At 34.7% G+C, this 19,683-nt stretch overlaps 1 protein-coding gene across 3 annotated transcripts in view; it reads left to right on the plus strand.

Moving 5' to 3' along the window:
• The first annotated feature begins 2,069 nt into the window (after positions 1–2,069).
• LOC140442824 (serine/threonine-protein phosphatase 2A activator-like) overlaps positions 2,070–19,683 on the plus strand; it is a 30,954-nt gene continuing 13,340 nt past the window's right edge. The window contains exons 1-3 of one of the 3 annotated variants that reach the window (XM_072533792.1): positions 2,070–2,178; positions 3,691–3,776; positions 10,061–10,267. In XM_072533792.1, coding sequence (XP_072389893.1) covers positions 2,157–2,178; positions 3,691–3,776; positions 10,061–10,267 — 315 coding nt within the window. In that variant the 5' untranslated portion in view covers positions 2,070–2,156. Of the gene's footprint in view, positions 2,179–3,687; positions 3,777–10,060; positions 10,268–19,683 lie in introns of all 3 variants that reach the window. The other 2 variants (XM_072533791.1, XM_072533793.1) reach the window with 2 other exon arrangements.

A 19,683-nucleotide genomic window follows, 5' to 3' on the forward strand; every position in this document is an offset into this window, starting at 1 on the left:
TAGCACGCTAGTTGTAACATTTGGCTGTTCTTGTTCCTAGATCAAGTGATCAGTCTGAAAAGGCATGGTATGCACACACGGATCTTAGTTAAAACTTTTGTATTCAGAATTATTCGTTTATTTTTTTTTTACAGATATGGGACGGTATACATGTAAATCACTGGTGAAAATGAAATTAGGCAGGCCATATTAGCTGTCTGAGAAAAAAGAATGAGTTGGCTTTTAGCATCGACAGTGTTCCATCCATGATGCTTAGACGGCGTGCTTCCAAGGATAACGGATGGGAAAAAGGCTATATGGGCGAACATAATGCCACGTTTAGCCAAGATTTGGAATGAGAAATTGTTTAACATCTTAAAAATGTAAAAAGCAGGTTTTTTAATATGACAACAGTTGCAGTCAGAAGAGTGGCTCACGCAGTAAGAGAGGCAAAAAGGACCCCTAATAGATTTTCGCATCAAACCAAAATGGCAGGCTTGGATTGGTTACGAGGATTTACACAGAGAAATCCTCCAATTTCTCTAAGAGTACCTGAATCAACGTCAGCTGCACGTGCAAGGTCTTTTAATACAGCACAAATTCGATTATATTTAGAAAAATTGACAAATGTAATAATAGATAATAATTTTGAGCCAAATGAAAGCCATTGAGCCAAGGAACATAAACGACTCGGGCTTGTCCACTGTTCCTACGCAAAAGGGTAAGGGGTCGGCCACAACGGCGCATCGCACATCGCATAGTGCAACGCACAGCACCATACCCCGCACCTAGCTTAGCCTTTGCTTTGCACATTAGTGGCCGTATTGACGCACTGTGCACCGCACATTTATTCTGTTTTTGTAAGTCTTTCTCTTCACCGGACGAAGAAAGCATTATATTTTAAAGAAAAATGAAGAAAAAATAAATATCACTTGGAAGAATTGCCATGTCCAACCCATATCAGCTGAAGGAAGACTTATGTTAACATTACGGTAAGTTAAAAAAAGTTTTAAATAAATATTATACCTATATATAATAATAAAAATATAATACAAATTAGTGTGAAAGGTGCATGTAATCAAAAACATTTGGCATACTTGGGCGCTGAAATGCAGGTTTTCTGAAGGAGCTTGATGATGAGTTCGCATATCGCCTCCAGAAACTTTCATGGATTGACCAGTTTCTGTACTGATGTTTAATTCAAGACTTGAAATTTTCATGTTGGATGGGCTGTAAAATATTCTGAGGCATTATGGAGACGAATTGTGTATTTTGGGGGATGCTGCTTAATCTAAGAGAGTTATTATGATAAATGGGCCTTGCAAGTGAACTAATCGGTGACATTAAAGATGGCGATTGACTGTCGTGATAAACAACATTTACCTGAGCAGTATTTTGTGGGTCAGTAAGCTGTGTGGTTGACGGAATTTCGTTATCTAATAATTGCAGTACTGTAATACGAAACTTCATCTTTTGTTTTGGAGTCAATGCTTTTACATGCAGTAAAATGCTTCATCGTCTCTATTTCTATATTTTTCTTTGATCTATTTTCTTCCTTTTTTTTAGATAATTAATTTTTTGCTGTTTTGCTTTTAAGAAGGCATCTGCAATCGGATCATTTCTTTTCGACATCTGTTGGGTCTTTGACTTTTTTGTATATGGCGCGAATAAAGATGTGTGTGCAGGTGACACTTCTCTTGAAAAATCTGCTGTAGTTTGCGATTCATTCCCGCTGGTAACTTCATCCATATTTGGCGTCTCACCCTCATCATCACGACCTTCTGATGACAATGTTGAGGTTTCGTCTTCTTGTGTAGGAAAATTTCCCGTACGTCGTCTCTCTATGCCTTTTCCATGGCCCTTTAGCAATCGTCACTGCAAAGGAAAAAAATTACGAATTGTAGTTTTACATATTATATTATATATATATATATATATATATATATATATATATATATATATATATATATATATATATATATATATATATATATATTTATACGGTCGAATGATACAATTGTTAAGTGACATATTTTTCTATTCGCAAATGACAAAAATCCACGATTTGTTTACATATCATGGTAACTGATAAAGAATTGTCAAATTTTAGAGATAAATACGAACTGCCAAAACAGAAATATATTTTACCAATAATTTTATAAGTTGTGAATATCAAGATGCAATCTGATGGGTCTATAGGTAAGTCGATACATATTTGATAAAAGAGAAAGATTGATTACTTTTTTTTGTTCTAAGAAAATGATTCCTACAACATATACGACCAGTAACATATTTGGATACTATTTTTAAATTAAGTAGATTAGAGGTATTATATTTTCCATTATCTCTTTTAACTTGTATTATCCACGGCTAGATATTTGTCGCCTATAAGCTCTTCTGATTTTTTTTCCAAGTTTACGTTCCGTCACTAAGTTAATCACTTCTTTTTTTCTCTCATAAATTGGACTTCGATCTTGGTGGCATAGCCGACATAAGATATCTTCAATATTTTCCTATAAATCCATATTACGAAGGCTTCGATCTTCTTCTCAACGACTTGCGTCAGTGTCCAGGCTTCGATTTTATATAAAAGAACCGGAAGAACGTAGCACCTCACTAGCCACATCTTGGTCTCTAAACTCAGGTCACTGTAGTACAGTAAGGATCTTATTCTGGTAAAAGTGGACCGAGCAATTCCGATTCTGGATCTAATTTTTTTAGCGTAAAATCATTGTGGGGTAAGGCTGGTTCCGTAAGGTATAGTTGCCTGTCATCGCTTTTTTATAGATTAGAGAACTCTGTTAATTGGAGTCCCATCTTCAGGTTCCTGGTAACTTCATTGAAAATTTCTTTAGTGTATATAAACCAAACAAACAAAAGGCCAACAATTTGAAAAGGACCATTTTTCCAATGGAACTTGTACTTAGTAGCAAGTTTAGTTCAACCGGCAAAAACAAAGGTAGGAAATCCTTCTGACATTACTGTTTTGTAGCCACCACGTAGCCTGGGGAGAACGGCAACATGCACAGATTGACTTTTCCCTTAACAAACCCCATTCTTGAAGATTCAACACAGCCTAAACTAGGAAAAAACGGGATCATCATCAGCTTTGATTATTAGTATTGGCGAGTCTATGCATCTATGCTAGTATGTCAGATCACGAATACACGAAGAGATTAACATTTTCAAAACTAGAGGGCACAAGAAGCAGAGGACGACCACGAATGAGATACATTGATGATATGGAAGAAGACCTACCGATTCTAAGGGCTAGAAGATGGAGAGAAGTTGCCAGGAATGCCTATGCATCAGTGCGAATTATTTTAAACGATAATTATTCATATTTGTAATTAAGTGAGTTTTTTAGTTAAATAAAGTTAGTTATAACGCTTTGTACTTCATTTAATATCTGAACCCACAGAATGCAACAGTATATAATGAAATCGAGGAAACTTTGTAAGAAAAGACCTAAAATGATGGGAATCATAATCATAATCACAACGTGCTACAGCCATTAACGAATGAAAAATTGGAATAAATGGAAAAAAAGTCGTCTAATAATGGGAGAGAGAAGAATAATTTAGTGTAGTGTTAGTACCTTTAGTTGATAAAATTTGTGTTTGCTCTTTATTCACTCCGCAACTTCTTTCTTGTTTTTGGCTTTCAGTTCCTCTATATTTATGTTGTTTAAAACAGAACTTATTTTAGTAGCAGATCATCACGTTTATGTTATACCAAGTAAATTGATCAAAACTACCGACGATATGCGGAGTTGGGAGAAATCGGAAACTTATTATGTAAGTTGAGTATTTTTTTGAATTACTTTACAACTTGATTTTACGTTTAAAAAATGAAGTAATCTAAAATGTTTAAGCCCTTTTGGTTTCTTCTGTAGCATATACAGTTTATCTATTTGTTGAGCATTTAATAAAACTCATAAACACAATTTATTTTTTATCTGTGTGTTTTTTTTAAGATGTCTAACAACATCTTTTACGCATTTGAAAATGGTGCAAAATGTATTAGGCTAGTTTTAATTAGGTAGCAAAATTTGTTTACAGAACAAACTAAATATTTTAGATTGGAGAATTTCATTCATGTCATTGGTGTTTGTGATGAAGCAGTTACTATCTTTGAAAATTAATTTACTTTATTCAAAATAGATACTCGTTAATACAGCCAGATATTCCCACATTTCCTAGGTATAAATCTTGTAGAGTTTCTCAGAGCCACATAACTTCCATTATTAGAGTACGATTCGGGCACGCATGTTATTCAAAACACTTAATATTAAAATACAGGTTTTGGATAATGATAAGTGTGGATAAATTTTGACGAGGAAAGTGATTTAGATCATCCATTTTTTGATTGTACTAAAAATACAGCCCACTCATCTAAACTAATAAATGGTTTATAAAAAGGTAAAGTTGTAGCTCCTTGGAATACACTACATTTATTATCATTTGGCTCTGTAGATGTATACAACTCTTTAATTAACTTTTTGAAAGACAGTAAATTATCATTATAATTCTCTAAAAAAATTTTAGTTAATCTCGTTACTTTTGTTTTAAACCATTTGTATAACTTTCTTCTCTCCGTGACCTATAGAGCGTTTCACGTAAAGAACGTCATTGCCGTGTTGTTCTATCTCTGATTGGTTTATCTTTCTTCGGTATGTTTCTGTTTGTCCTATTTTAGGTGTCTTTACTCTTCACCTCTTCAGGACGTGGTTTGTCCTATTTGGTGTCGGCTCTGGTTCACTGTGTTATGTCTCACTGGTGGTTTGCATCGGTAGATGTTGTTCCTGCGGAGAAGGTAGATGTCTAGGGTGATTAGAGGTGAAAGGATTTGAGCTAAAACGGTCCTTTTCAGAAATTGTTAGTATATTAATTAATTAGTGGTATGAATGAGTGAGTTTACATATAAAATAAGATATAAAAAATGTAAGTCGCGCTAAGGACAGGTATAATTGTGAAATGGGATCGGGAAACCACAGAAAAACGATCCTTTCCTGTTCGTAGTAAAGCTCGAAGTGAACTAATAAAGTGAAGTTTCCTCCAGGATGTCCACGGATTTATCAAGGAGTTCGTTGCTGGCCAAAGTCAGCAATTTAGTGGGGAGGAAGGGGAGTTTTCTTTTAGAATATCTGATGAATACATTGGAAATAACATACTTACAAACAAGTCTACCCAATTAGCAGCATACGCAGATGACATAAACATAATGAGCAGAACAATGAATGCAGCGGAAGAAACCTACGTTGAGTTGAAACAGAGTGCAGAAGCAGTAGGGCTAGCAATAAATACAAATAAAACAAAACTACTCATACAAACCAGATCAAATAGACCGGTGCAACAACACTTTATTGACGATATAGAACATGTAAATAGATTCACATACCTAGGAATGGATCTGGTCGCAAGCAATGAAGAAGAACCGGAAATAAATAGAAGGCTTGTGCTGGCAAATAAAGCCTATTTCGCGATGGGCCACATATTCAAATCGCGAGACGTACACCGGAAAACAAAACTCCGGGTCTATAAAACAATAATCAGGCCCATAGTAAGTTATGGTTGCGAAACATGGGTGGTGACACAGAAATCTGCCAATGCATTAGATGTGTTTGAAAGAAAAATATTACGTAGGATCCTGGGCCCAATAAGTGAAAACAACAACTGGCGAATTAGGTACAATAGAGAAATATACGAGCAATATAGCGAACCAACTCTAGCACAACATACTAAACTGCAGAGATTACGATGGGCAGGGCACGTGGTCCGCATGCATGAGAATAGAATCCCCAGAAAATTATTAAATGCAAGAATGCAGGGAAAAAGACCTGTTGGAAGACCTAAAAAGAGATGGGAAGATGAAGTCGATGAGGATGCCAGGAACTGCCTGGGAACGCGTTCATGGAAAAGAACAGCGGTAAATAGAGATGGTTGGAGAAGCCTGTTGAAGGAGGCCAAGGCCCGATTTGGGCTGTAGCGCCATTGGATGGATGGATGGATGAATACATTGCCAAAGGATGAGCAGGTAGTTTTGATGATGTTTTGGACTCTGAAGTTTTGGCCTCGGATGGTATTGATTGTATAACTCCTGCTCAGAGAGGAGAGCCACCCATTTATGGGCTGAATGTTCGATAGTTGATGTATAAGGGCAGAATGGTAGTCGGGTCGTTCGTAGTTTACTTTACGCAGGATTTCCTTTTCCAATCCCTGCAGCTGTTGTGTAAGGTCGTAACTAAATAAGGCATATATATTTGCTCTATATTCAATCACGGGCCTGGTGTATGTTTTGTATGTACGTATGAGTGTACGTAAATGTATCCGTCCAAATCTACCACATAGAGCGTTGAGTAGACCGACTCTTCTTCTTACCCTGTTACGGGTTGTGGCTAGATCAGACCTCCAGTGTAGTGTCTCTGTAAACTCCAAACCCAGGTATTCCATCTGGTTACAGAGCTGGAGTCGATCTTCAAAGAGGCTAAGGTCGATTCTTTCGGCTACGTTGTGAAGGATGTAACTGCTGTGATTGGGATGTCTAAAGAGAATTATTTGTGTTTTATTTGGGCTAGGTGTTACTCTTAATCTTGGAAAGAAGTCTTCATAGCCGACACAAAGAGGCCCCCGATTTATTATAGTGCATGCGGGTAATGAATTAGGCTTTGTGGAATGTGTTGCTTTTTGGTTTTTAGCTAAAAAAAACTCAGCGGACTATCATGATGAGATGAATAGTCCTATATTTAAACAATGGTTTAAGGAAAAGATGTTTCCTAATCTTCTAAAGAAAACTGTTGTGGTGATGGACATGCGATGAACGCATCGTACCATTCGAGGAGAGAAGAAGAGATTCCGATGCAAGCGTTTAATAAAGATCAAATTAAGACATGATTGCTAAGAAAGATATCTTTTGAAGAAGATTATTTAAAATAAGAGCTTATGAAAGTCGTAAACACATTAAAAGAAGAATACTTAAAATATAAAATCGACGAGATGTGTAAAGAGAAAAATGTTCCATTCTGAGACTACCTCTATACCATTGTGTTGAATCCAATTGAAAAGGCATAGAGTCAAGTCAAAAGACATATTGCCTCACACAACACAGAGTTTAAGTGCCGCAATGGAACAGTAAGTAAGAAATGCATTTGGTGTGGTAACAGTGGACAACTGAAAAACTATTGTAAACTTGCTATTAAGGAGGAGCAACAATTTTGGGTTATTGACGGGCTGTCAATACCAAAGTAAGTACCAAATCCGAGAAGTATGTAAGCGATTAAGTAAAAATTAGGTAATAGTGAGAAAAATTTCAAATAATATAACATCTTTTTTAAGGCGAAATCATGTTATATGCAAGAAAAAATGTTAATGTAAGTAATTATTGTTTTGTTATTTACATGCAAATGAAATAAAAGTTGCACTTGTTTTTTTATCTTTTAGTTAAATCTTATCCAAAGCGTAAAATTTAACTATTTTTATCAGACCTATAATAATTACATACCTACACCTGCCTATTAAAGAAACAAGTATTTATAATGCATTATTCTGTATTCAACTATACGTATCCGCTTATTAGTGAAATTAAGTTAACTACATCTACACAGTGCTGAATATGGCTCTGATTAGAATGACTCGTATATCGGCAGTCTAGTAGCAACACGTGCCTGAGAACTTTACACTGATCTGCATAAGCTAAACGTTCCGTTCTTAACGTGAAATAAAGTATAGTGTTGTGTCTTATATAAATCAATGCCTTGATTGGTCTCTACGCGAGAACAGTGTGTCCCCGTTCTAATAATGTCGATGTAATCTTACTAGAAGCATGGACACTTAACGCGTCGACTGCTAAAAAGTTGGAAGCATTTGAAATGTGGGTGTATAGAAGAATCCTGAAGATATCATGGACCGAGCATGTAACAAACAACGAAGTCATGAGAAGAATTAACAACAGAATGGAAGTATTGGAAACCATCAAGACACGAAAGCTGCAATACCTGGGACATGTTATGCGTAATGAGATATACAACCTACTTCAATTGATTATACAAGGGAAAATCCAGGGCAAGAGAAGTGTAGGAAGAAGAAGAATCTCATGGTTGCGTAACTTGAGGGAATGGTACGGATGCACATCAATTGAACTATTCAGAGCAGCAGCATCTAAGATCAGAATAGCCATGACGATTGCCAACCTCCGTCGCTGAGATGGCACGTGAAGAAGAAGAAGAATCTTACTGTGCCTATTCCTGCTTTATTCCTTTTGTATCGGGCTGTATGACAGTAAATCTAACCAAAAAAATTTACTTTAAAAACTTCTAATTCAGCATAAATTGAATCATAAATTCAATAATTAAAATCTAAAATACATGTATTGGAGTATTTACAAGAAGACACTAAACAAATTGACTACAAAATGAGTAAGGTAGCAGATGAACTTAATTTGTTAGTGGCAGTAGTAATGACATCAGAAATATGTGAATGTTTTGACCTCATATGCACCACCTAAGGTTTCTGAAATCAAGTACATAAAAGCTTATATACTGCCCCAAAGCAGCAATAAAAAATTGAGAGCTTTTTCTCCCGTTACTTGAGGTAATATACTCGAGGCTTAGTTTGAATCAGCAGAGTACTCATAAAAAATGTGAGGAGTAAAACTAGACATGTTGTAGTTATAACATGATGGTAAAATCAACAATAACATGTCCTAGTGGTATTGTGGCCAAAGGACACCAAAGGCAGAAGCCAAAAAAAGTACAAAAAACTTGCTCGCCTTGTAATTACAGCGTCGGATAGCCACATCAACAGCACATCGTTATAAGGGGAAGCACACAGACGTTTATAATAAAAGCAGAAGATATAGACGAATTTGTAATGGTTATATCCAACCTTCATTAGTGGAGTCGGCACTAAAAGAAGAAGATAGAATTACAAATAAAGAAATACTTGAAAGGGTTGGTAAAAAACAGAACTAATCATCACTATATAAATAAGAAAACTGAAATACCTAGGCCACGTGATGAGGGAACCAAACTATGAAATTTTGAGACTCATAATACAGAGAAAGATTCAAGGAAGAAGATCTGTTGACCGAAGACAGAATTCTTGGTAGAATAATCTACGTGATTGATATCAATACAGATCGATTGATTTGTTTAAAACAGGAAGTTTAAAAATGAAAATAGCCATTATAACTTCCAACCTCCGTAGGAAGACGACTCTCGGAGAAAAAGAATTTCAAGCAGAGATTTATGCAATCTTGCATTGATTTGAATATATGCACAGATAGACAAGCGGCTATGGGGCTTTTAGAAACCGTAAGGTAGACTCTAGACTAGTGTGGGAATGCTGAAAACAACTCGACATATGGGTGGAATATATCTGTGTCAAACTGACATTGGTGCAAGGTCATCAGTGAATATATGGTAATGAAAGAGCTGATGAGTATCAAGAAGCACCGTCCGCGATGGGGAAAAAGGCGAAGTTCGAACACAATTTAACCTTACTGGGAAAGTATACCCGGTCAAACATACGGCAAACTGTATATTGGACGGACATACTCTAATAGCGCTGAAGTACTGCAGAAAATAAATACTGCAGACAGTATCTCAACGTCACAACAGGCTTGCTTCGGGTATGAGCTAGTATGCATTGGGGTTGTGGGTTATATCATCAATACTTCAGCTGAAGATTCTGTAACAGTGATTGCGAGGTACTATACTGCAGGTGACAAACACTTTTTGAAGATTGAGACTAAAAACATATGGTACCAATACCAGCTACCAGGTACATTCCACCTGTACAAGCTGGTACAGGATTTCAGAATTCTGGAATAGGTATTATGAATAAATGTAAAATGCGCAGCAAACCAATTAGCTGCAGTACGACAGGTTTATAACAGCGAGCTTAAAAAAAAAATTAATAAAGCATTAACTTAATTAGTTTCGTTAATTTTGTATAGGAGTTTAGATAATACATTATGTATACAATGAATACTAACGAAAACATATTTTTACCAAGAATAGCACAAACTATATTTCACTTTTTTTGCCTATGTTTACTTATTACTTAATATCTCTCTATTTTAGGAATATTTGGGTTTTATCTATACCCTTAACGATTCCGTTAAATGCAAAACCATCGAACAGGCAACAGTTAATGCTTCCAATGAGATAAATAAGATATGCGAATTATTAGATGTAATAGAGATTTGGATGCAGGAATGTCCTAAAGTTGAACATTGGGAAGAGAAATGCAATCCAGCATTTAGAGATTGGTACGAAAGAGTGAGACATGTAAGTACTAGAGTTTAAGGATTTTCTAAACTGCTATGATCTTGAAAATATCTGCACGTCTTCTCGTCCAAAATTATTAAAATTGAAAAGGAAAACATTGCCTTAACTTATTTTATTAATCAACTGCAATAGTCCAGTCAAAGTTCACACTGGTCAGGTTGAATATTGTTCTTGTCATTATTATTATCATCATCCAGTCTTTTGCGTCCAAAGTTGAATATAGGCCTCCCCTAATTTCTTTCAGTTCCGTCGTCTTGAACTTCCTGCAGCAAATTCCCAGCGATTCTTTTGACGTCGTCTGTCCATCGTGTAGGTGATCTACCTCTGCTTCTTCTGTCAGCTCGTGATCTACACACTGTAATGTTTTGGATTCACCATACGTCATTCATTCTGGCCACATAGCCCGCCCAGTTCCACATCAGCCATGCTATACGCTCTATAACATTTGTGACGCTTGTCCTTCTTCTTGCTTCTTCGTTTCTAACTCTGTCTCTGAGAGTCAGTCCAAGTAGTGCGTTCCATTCGTGTTTTGGGCTACTCAGTTTGACTGCTGTAGCCTGGGTTAAGGAAAGTGTTTCGGCGCCGTATGTCATGACTGGAAGCACACATTGGTCGAACGTATTCTTTTTCAAATAATTTGGCATGTTGCTCTTGAAGATGTCTGATAGAGCTCCATATGCGGTTCATGCTAAAGTAATTCTTATTTTCAGTTTAGTAGTTTGGTTGTCTCTAGCAATTTGGATTATAGGACTTATTATTAATACATGACATGTATCGTGTCATCCAAAAATATATGTTATAGGCGGCAACTAACTCAGTAAATAGAGTTCCAATCTCGTTTCAGTTATCTGTTATCAGAACAATGTGGTCCGCCAAATCGTAGGTGGGAGAGCATTTCGCCGTCGACATTGATTCCTTTTGCTTGTCACTCCAATTTATTGAAAGCATTCTCCAGAACTGCCGTAAAGAGTTTGGGATATAACGTGTCTCCTTGTTTGATTCCCTTTTTGACTTTTATACATTTTGTATCTCTGTGTTGTCTTAGAGTCATGGTTGCATTATTGGATATATTCGCTATCAGTTTGGAGTACCGATAATCTATGCGACTTTCCTAATACGCTCTCATAACGCTATTAATTTCTATCATATTAGAATCTGTACGTCTGGATTAAAATGCGATGCTAGGTTGTCTCCTATTAACACCTTTTTTTCCATCGAATCGCCTAGCATGTCGTAAGAAACAACTGGCAAACCAATAATTGAATTTTCCGACTTGTATATGGCGTAAATGCAAGGAACTAAGAGTCAAAGGTAAAAACGTGAATGTAGCTTACAAAAACCTAACTGTGTATGGCATAAAATGGGAATGGGCCGGAAATGGTACTTTCAAACGACAAAATTCTGGAAAAATGGACCCAAAAAACGGCATATAGTAGTGGAAAAGATAAAGACAGCCCATTATGCCAACGGGCCCTAGCGATGAACAGGAAAATGAGTTTGAACATAAATAGCAAAACAAAAAATAAGAATATGAACCAAAAATTCGCTACATGGAATGTACGAGGAGTATACGAGGAGGGAGTATTAATTAACCTAATAGAAGAACTTAAAAAATATAAAATACACATCATAGCAATACAGAAACACATTTGACTAGAAACAACATTGAAAAGATTAGCCCATACACGTTTTATACAGGAAAAAATATATTTATAAAGGAACGTGGAAAATTCCGGGATCAAATGAAACTAACCAAATAGACCACATCTTAATACAAGAGAAATAACAAATGTGAAAATGTGCAGAGGGGCTGACGTTTTTTTTTGGTTAGACTTAATATGAGAGAAGCAATGATTAAAAAGCATAAACGGAAAAAGAAAGTGCAATGTAAATTTAATTTTGAAAAACTGCGAAAATTTGATGTAGCGCAGGATTATCAAAAGAATATACAAGAAACCTACGCCAAACAAGATAGTACTACTGTGAGTAACATACAACAAAAGTTCTTGAAAATGACAAACACTATAAAGGAAGCAACGTCGAAGAACACACCAATAATAAAAAATTTAGAAAAAACCACTGGTTCGTTGACGAATGTAGAACAGAGTTAAAGAAAGATCAGATTTGAGATTAAAAAAAGTTTACGATCGCAAAAACAAGACGACGTAGAAAGGTATGCCGAACAACGAAAGAAAGTAAAGAAAATTCTAAGGGAGCGGAAACGAAAGTATATGGATGATAAAGTGTATTGAAGAAAATTAAGAAAAATGAAATAAAAATGTTTTACAAAGAAGTAAAATACATTAAAACTGGATATCAGGGACGAACGATGAGTGTAGAAGATAAGCAAGGAAATCTGATAGTGGACGAAGACCAAATATGTGAAAGGTGGAAAGAATATTTCAAAGAGATGCTAAATGAAGAAGTGTATACTGAAGAAAATTATAATATACCTAAACCTCAAATAGTAATAGAAAAAATACCAAACCCACAAGAGAAGAAATTGAAGAAATAATAAAAGATATGAAAAATCAAAAAAGCTCCGGGAGAGCGGCATTGTAGCAGAGAACTTAAAATATGGAGGAGAGGCCTTAATAAACCAACTTAGTGAGCTAATACTAGAAGTGTGGGATGCCGAAGAAATGCTTCAAGAATGGAATAAGTCGATTATAATTCCTATACACAAAAATGGAGATAGAACTGAATGCACAAACTATAGAGGAATATCCTTACTAGAGGTATTATATAAAATGCTCGCCATACTAATTAAAAAACGATTAGAAATATAAGTAGAGAAGAATCTAGGAGAATACCAGGGAGGATTTTGGAAAGGAAGATCAACAACCGAAGAAATTTTTATGCTAAAACAAATCCTGATCAATTGCTAAGAATACAACATTTCAGCACAAGTACTTTTCATTGATTACAAAGCCGCCTACGATACAATAGATAGAAACAAATCAATAGAAACGCTAAAAAAATTCCAAGTGCTGGAAAAAATAGTAAGATTGGTAAAAATGACAATTAGACAATCCATTTGTGCTGTGAAATGCAACGGTAGAGTCTCAGAAGAATTCGAAGTGAAAAAAGGTGTTCGCCAAGGAGACCCGTCGTCTACATTACTATACAATATAGTTCTAGAAAAAATTGTAAGGGTTAGTGGGATAAATAGGTACGGAAATGGGAATCAGAGGTTGGAAGCTGATAGCTAAGAACAGAAAACGATGAAAATTATCCATCCAGCAACGGGCCTAAAAGGCCTGTTAACGCTGTACATACACATACATATGACGTAAGGTGGCAGAAGTATACCTGAGGCGGATCCGCAAATCATAATCAATGTAGCAGATTTTGAATGGTTACATATTTTTTCGGGATATTTAGTACCTCTTCGGTAGACGCACAATTTTTTTCCGATGTAATCTAGACGTTGGACTCATCATATTTAAAAATATTTCAACGGGAACGTTTACAATCGTTTGTTTTAAAATGTCAAAAGTATTTTTTAATCAGGTCCGGAGGTACTTCCGCTCGGCTTTTTATAATATTAGTTTCTAATCTTTTACTAGCAATACCTCAATGTCTCTTCAACAAGCTATTTACCCAGTCAATTCCAGGGATATTCTCCTTAAATCTAGATACACTCCTACCACTTTTTTCCAAAAAACTTTTGCCGAACATTCTCAAACCCATTGCGCTTAGTGGATTTCCCCAATCTACACATGTTAAAACGTTATTAATAATGGCTATTTCTTGTTCATATGTGAACACAGATTGCCCACCTGTTCTCTTAATCTTCCTTTCATGGTATTTGTTATTTAAAATTCCGTTGGCAAATCTGTGTTTTTTTTCGGCTTTTCTTTAGAATTTATTTTCCAATACATCATGCAACGCCTGATTAACTTGTTCTACATTAAAATACGTACATAAAAAATGCCATACGTTTTACTCCCTAATTTTCTTTTGTACGTTCTTCCCATCTTGATTGATATTCTTAAATCTGCAACAAACGTTATAAATTAATTCCTAGAGTGTACGTAACGTGGAGTTAGATTGATCACTGGATCAATGTCATCCCATTCAATATTATCCGCCATCTTAAAAAAGCTGTCGTTAGTTAAAATGCTATATACTTAAAATTACTATTGCAGTACAATTTTATAACACTAGAAATATCGAACCTATATACCTTCGTTTTTCTCTTTACCTCAAAAGTACACAAACTATAAAAATAGGTAAAAAATTATGGTTAATTTCATGACAAGAAGTTCTTTTCAATGTCAACTGCAAAGTGACAACAACGTGAACTGATCATAGCCGAGACCCAATGTTTGACATTGTAGCCATTTAGATAATTGCTATTTAGCCAAAAGATATTTACGAAAATCATTCCAATTGGTGTATTTGTTGCCTAAACTTGGCGCTGGTTCCTTTTTTATTATCTCAGTGTGATAGTAATTTGAATTGGAGAATGATCAGATAACAATTCAAGACAAGAGTTTGCCAACATGCAATTTTTGGAAATTCCCTTCTAATTTCCAAAGTCAACAAGATCAGGGATTTTAGTTCTGTCGGTTGGCTAATAGGTTGGTTCACCTGTTGATATAAAGTCAAGACTTTTGTTTTCTGCTGTTTTTAATAGTTGTTTACCTTTTGGTGTTATTAATCTAGAGTCCTATTGTGTATGCTTGGCATTGACATTCAAGTCGTACCATTCTTGACTCTAGCGCCACCTAAAAAAAGCATTTTTGACTTAAGATGTTTGTACAGGTTTCTATAATTATCTGGACATTTACCATTTTCTCTTTAAACAATACAAGAACTTCAAGTGAACATTTATAGAGAACATTAATATGAATATTTTTTTCTTCTCTTCTAATAAATTATTTTATTTAGTGGTTTTTTTACAGTATTCTTTTATAATTTGTTTTAGCCATTCCGAATTTTATCAACCCGATATGAAAAACGGTTGATTTAGCAACATATTTTGAGATAAGCAAAATACACTTAATATTTGTTATCAACTAAATGCAAATATATATTTCGGCGTTTTAGGTATATCCTCTTCTGATTACAAATGGGGTTTACATTTTCGTCACAGATTCTATATTTAAATTTATCCTAAAAGGTTAAAAAATAATTCGTTTTCTTTTACATGTGTTTGTATATACTTGATAGATAGACAGGCAAAAACAAAACTCTGGACAATCTTCTACAGAAACGCAAACTTTAGTTTAATTAACCCTTTAACAAAAGATCAATAGAAAGGACTTTCAAATATTATATTTTTTTTAATAACTGATGTTTGGGAGATATAATTTAATGAATATTAGTAATCACAGCATTCTTTTGGTGGTAGTTTTTAAGTTTTTTGGACCAACATAATATGTACCACTCAGCGTACCCAGAAAAAAAAAGTGGTACAGTAAGCAGTACCTACTGTAGACTAGCGCGAAGCTTCATACCGACTATGTTTTCTGTATTTTTTTAAATTTAAATAACATGTTTAAAATTGAATAAAGTAATTTATCCAGATTTAGCCATACGGCTCACACTCCCTCTAAGGGGAAAATTCACTCATCCCAGATACCTACGGTATCAAAAGGATTGAGCTCTGGTGGAATTCTTTCCATGTTATCGAGTCCTAGGTGACTTGCACGTCGGTGTATCTCGCAAAAATTTTCGCACGCATCTGGACGTCGAAAGTAGCACAGTTTTCTGTATGATCTTATGATGGAGGAGCTTCCTTACTGAATCATGCCGTTCCTTATATTCAGTTGCAGCAAATGCCTGGCAGCCCCCTGTAAGATGTTGAATGGTTTCTTGTGCTTGACATCCATATCGGCATTTGTCGTTTTGAACCTGAGGGTGTTTGACGATATATTTCAGCTAATTTTTGGTTAGTATAACCTGATCCTGAATGGCAAATAATGAACCTTCTGTTTCAGGAAACATCTCTCCTGATGTCAACCAATAGTTTGACGCTATATTGTCGACATAGTCTTGACTGACTTCATTCGGATGTCGCCCGTGCAGAGGTTTACCCATCCAGATGGGCATTTTTTCGTTCTTAGTACGATGGTTTATGCGCATTTCTTGTTCCCTCAGTTTGATCGGTGTTGTGTCATCTACTTCACAAATCGTGCGATGAAGAGTAGATGTCTCCGCCTGCACCTGAAAATAAGTTCTTAAATTAATCTGTTTTTCTAATTGCTCGCTTATATCCATAAGTCCTCGTCCTCCTAAATACCGCGGTAATGTCGTTATTTCTACTGCACTTCGAGGACGGTGTTTTTGTGCCTTTGTGAGGTGTGTTCGTACTTTTCGCTGAAGAGTTTCTATATCCGTTTTAGTCCACTTAATAATCCCAAATGAGCAGCTAAGCGCGGAAAATGCCTAGGTGTTTAATGCCTTAAACAAATTTTTACTAATAAGATGTGAGCGGAGTAGCTGTTTTACCATTCGTAGTAATTAAATAAACTAATTTTATTATTTATTTATTATTTTTATAGATTTTATTAAAATTGAAAAAGTTTACATGTTGGTAAATGGTACAATGAGCTTTAACCCAAACAAACACAACTATTTTTACTTCCTCGTACAAGTATTTAAAATTGGTTAATATATTTTGTAAGATATAATTAATATTAATGTTAGTAGACATATTTGAAAGTTTATGTAAAACACTTTAACAATCTCATATTATTAAAAATTTTTTATTATTAAATAAATTAGTTTTAATATATTTTAATGCTTCTAATACAGTGAGTTATTCAGCTGAATAACTTGAAAATTCACTCAGAAGTTTATTTAGCCTCGAAATAGTTTTGTGTAGGGTCCCAAAATGCACAAGACGTTCTTTCGTCTTTTTTGATGCATCTGTAAATATGATATGATAATTTTTAAAATCATTTTCTATGTCTGAATTAAACATCACATTTCTCAACTACTTAGGATAATTAGAATAATCTCTTAGAAAACGTATTTCTATCTCAGGCACATCAGTTAAGTTTGTTTGGTATATCGGTAACAGTTCGTTTTTATACATTGTCTGTATATTGTAAGCAGTCTTGATACGATTTACATAAAACCAGTGATTCTTTTTTCTTCCAGTACTTATTCCTAAAATCCATTATAAATAGGTTGTAACATTTACTAAATAGACTATTATTTTTAGATAAAATTTTGCACAAAAATTTATTACAGATATATTTTCTTCTTAGCTGTATAGACATTTCGCAACATTCTATATGAAGATTTGAAATTGGTGTACTTTTAAAGGCTCCAAGGGACAATCTTAGACATTTATCATCTAACTTTTTTAAGTTACTGGAGGCTGCTTGAGAGTATAAAAAGCATCCGTAATCCAGAATTCATCTAATACATGACCTGTATAATAACAGGGACATTTCTGGATCGGCTTCCCAGTTGTAAGAACTTACAGCTCTTAATATATTTAATCCTTTCTCGGCTTTTTTTTTAATATTCTTTCTACTTTTTCCAGACTAATTTTCTATCAATTGTTACTCCTAGATATGTTACACAAGAAATAATGGGAAAACTATGCTCTTGTAAAACAATCTGATTGGGAACGGTTCGTTTCCGGGTGAATATACATGATTTCGATTTCGTTGGTGAAATCTTTAAACTTTTCTCGTGACACCATTGGCCAAATCAAAGAAAAAAATGATTTAAAGAACTGTAACCAGATTCGAGATCAGAATTGTCAATGTAAATGCATATATCGTCAGCATATTCCAGTATCTTAATGTCCCTCAATTCGTCTGTTAGCTTTTCTAGGTCAAAGGTATAGATTGTATACAATATAGGACTTAAAACGCTACCCTGAGGTAATCCCAGACTTGTTGTTCTTGTATCTAAGATTTCCTCATTTATTTTAAGGTTAATATAAAATAAATTATTAAATTAATTATTAATTATTAAATCTAAGAGCGTTAAATTATATTGTTGTGAAGTCATCATGAGATAAAAGTATCAGAAAAAAATTAATTTGTTTAAACAAAAAATGTTTTGTAACCTCGGAAACCTTTTTTGGATGGTGCTAGAAAGGTCACCAATGGAGACACTGCGGACGGCAGCCAGATGGTTGGTGGAGAGCGAGTCGTGGGTTCGAAACTAGCTTTTGGAACCAGGAATGGGTCCAACGGACGAAATAAGTAAAGATACGATAAGAGCTATTGGAAAAGACACAGAAATGAACAAAAAGATAGATGGGTAAAATTACCAAAGATAAGATAAGATAGGGAACAGGGCGCCACTTAATTTTTTGGGTTTTAAGGAGAAAATTAAGAAACCTTAGAAAAGAAAAGAGATAAGAACATCTTTCCTTCTTTCCTTTCGTTCTGAGACCAAACCCAAGAAAAGATATCACAGTTAATTATTGAATAAATTTGGTCAACACTCTACATAAACAAAAAATAAATATATAAGATATTACACTTACTTACCTACGAAACTTAATAAGCCTGATCTTTCTACTGGTCAAAGGTATAGTTATATTTAAAGGTAAAAAGCAAATATATCAGGGAACTTTGTTAGGAGTCGACAAATAAAATACATACATGAAACAATAACAATATATTAAACAACAACACAATTACGACGCTGCTGAATGCAACACAAGTAATAAAGATACACCAACAACTATAAAATGGTGGTATACATATAAAAATAGGCAGAAATATAATTAGAAAATATCTTTACAAAGATATAAGTATAACACAAGCATGCACAAATAAAGTTTTGGCGAATCTCGAGATATTATAGCAAATAAAATTGAATACAAATTATAAAAAACACAAAAGATAACAAAAATTAATAAAATTTAAATTTACAAAAATACAAAAAAGTTTACTGACGTGAAAACATAAAAATTTAACCAAACCGCACTTGGTTAAGTCGATTATTTGGTTCGTAACAAAAAAAAATATAGAATGTTCTTTAATTGACTGCAAAATTCAGTAGCTACTCTCAATTACATTTGAAGACATGTATGATCGTTCGATACGTCCAGATAATGGGAGATGATATGATGCTATACCATGTTACTTGCCCAGATAGGTGGAGATATTAAAATTATGTCAACTTACAGTGATTCCTGGCGACTGCTGCTTTAAGTCACTGAAGTTAATACTGTACTGGTATTAAACACTGAATTTATTTACCCTTGAAGGTGCAAGCTACCCAAGAAAAGGTGAGGGTATCTTCCCCCCAAAAATGATAGGCCAGCCTGTATCTATTTCTAAGAAGATAAGGTTCTAATTAACATTGAACATAACGGTATACTTCTACCTACAAACGTGATGGAATATCAAATCTCCTAGATTAGGTTTTTCCCGAAAAACATTATAACGGGCGTTCGACGACAATTACCGCTTTTATGAAAAAGAGGATTA

Source organism: Diabrotica undecimpunctata, chromosome 6 (genome assembly GCF_040954645.1).
Source record: "Diabrotica undecimpunctata isolate CICGRU chromosome 6, icDiaUnde3, whole genome shotgun sequence".
Lineage (NCBI taxonomy): Eukaryota > Metazoa > Arthropoda > Insecta > Coleoptera > Chrysomelidae > Diabrotica > Diabrotica undecimpunctata.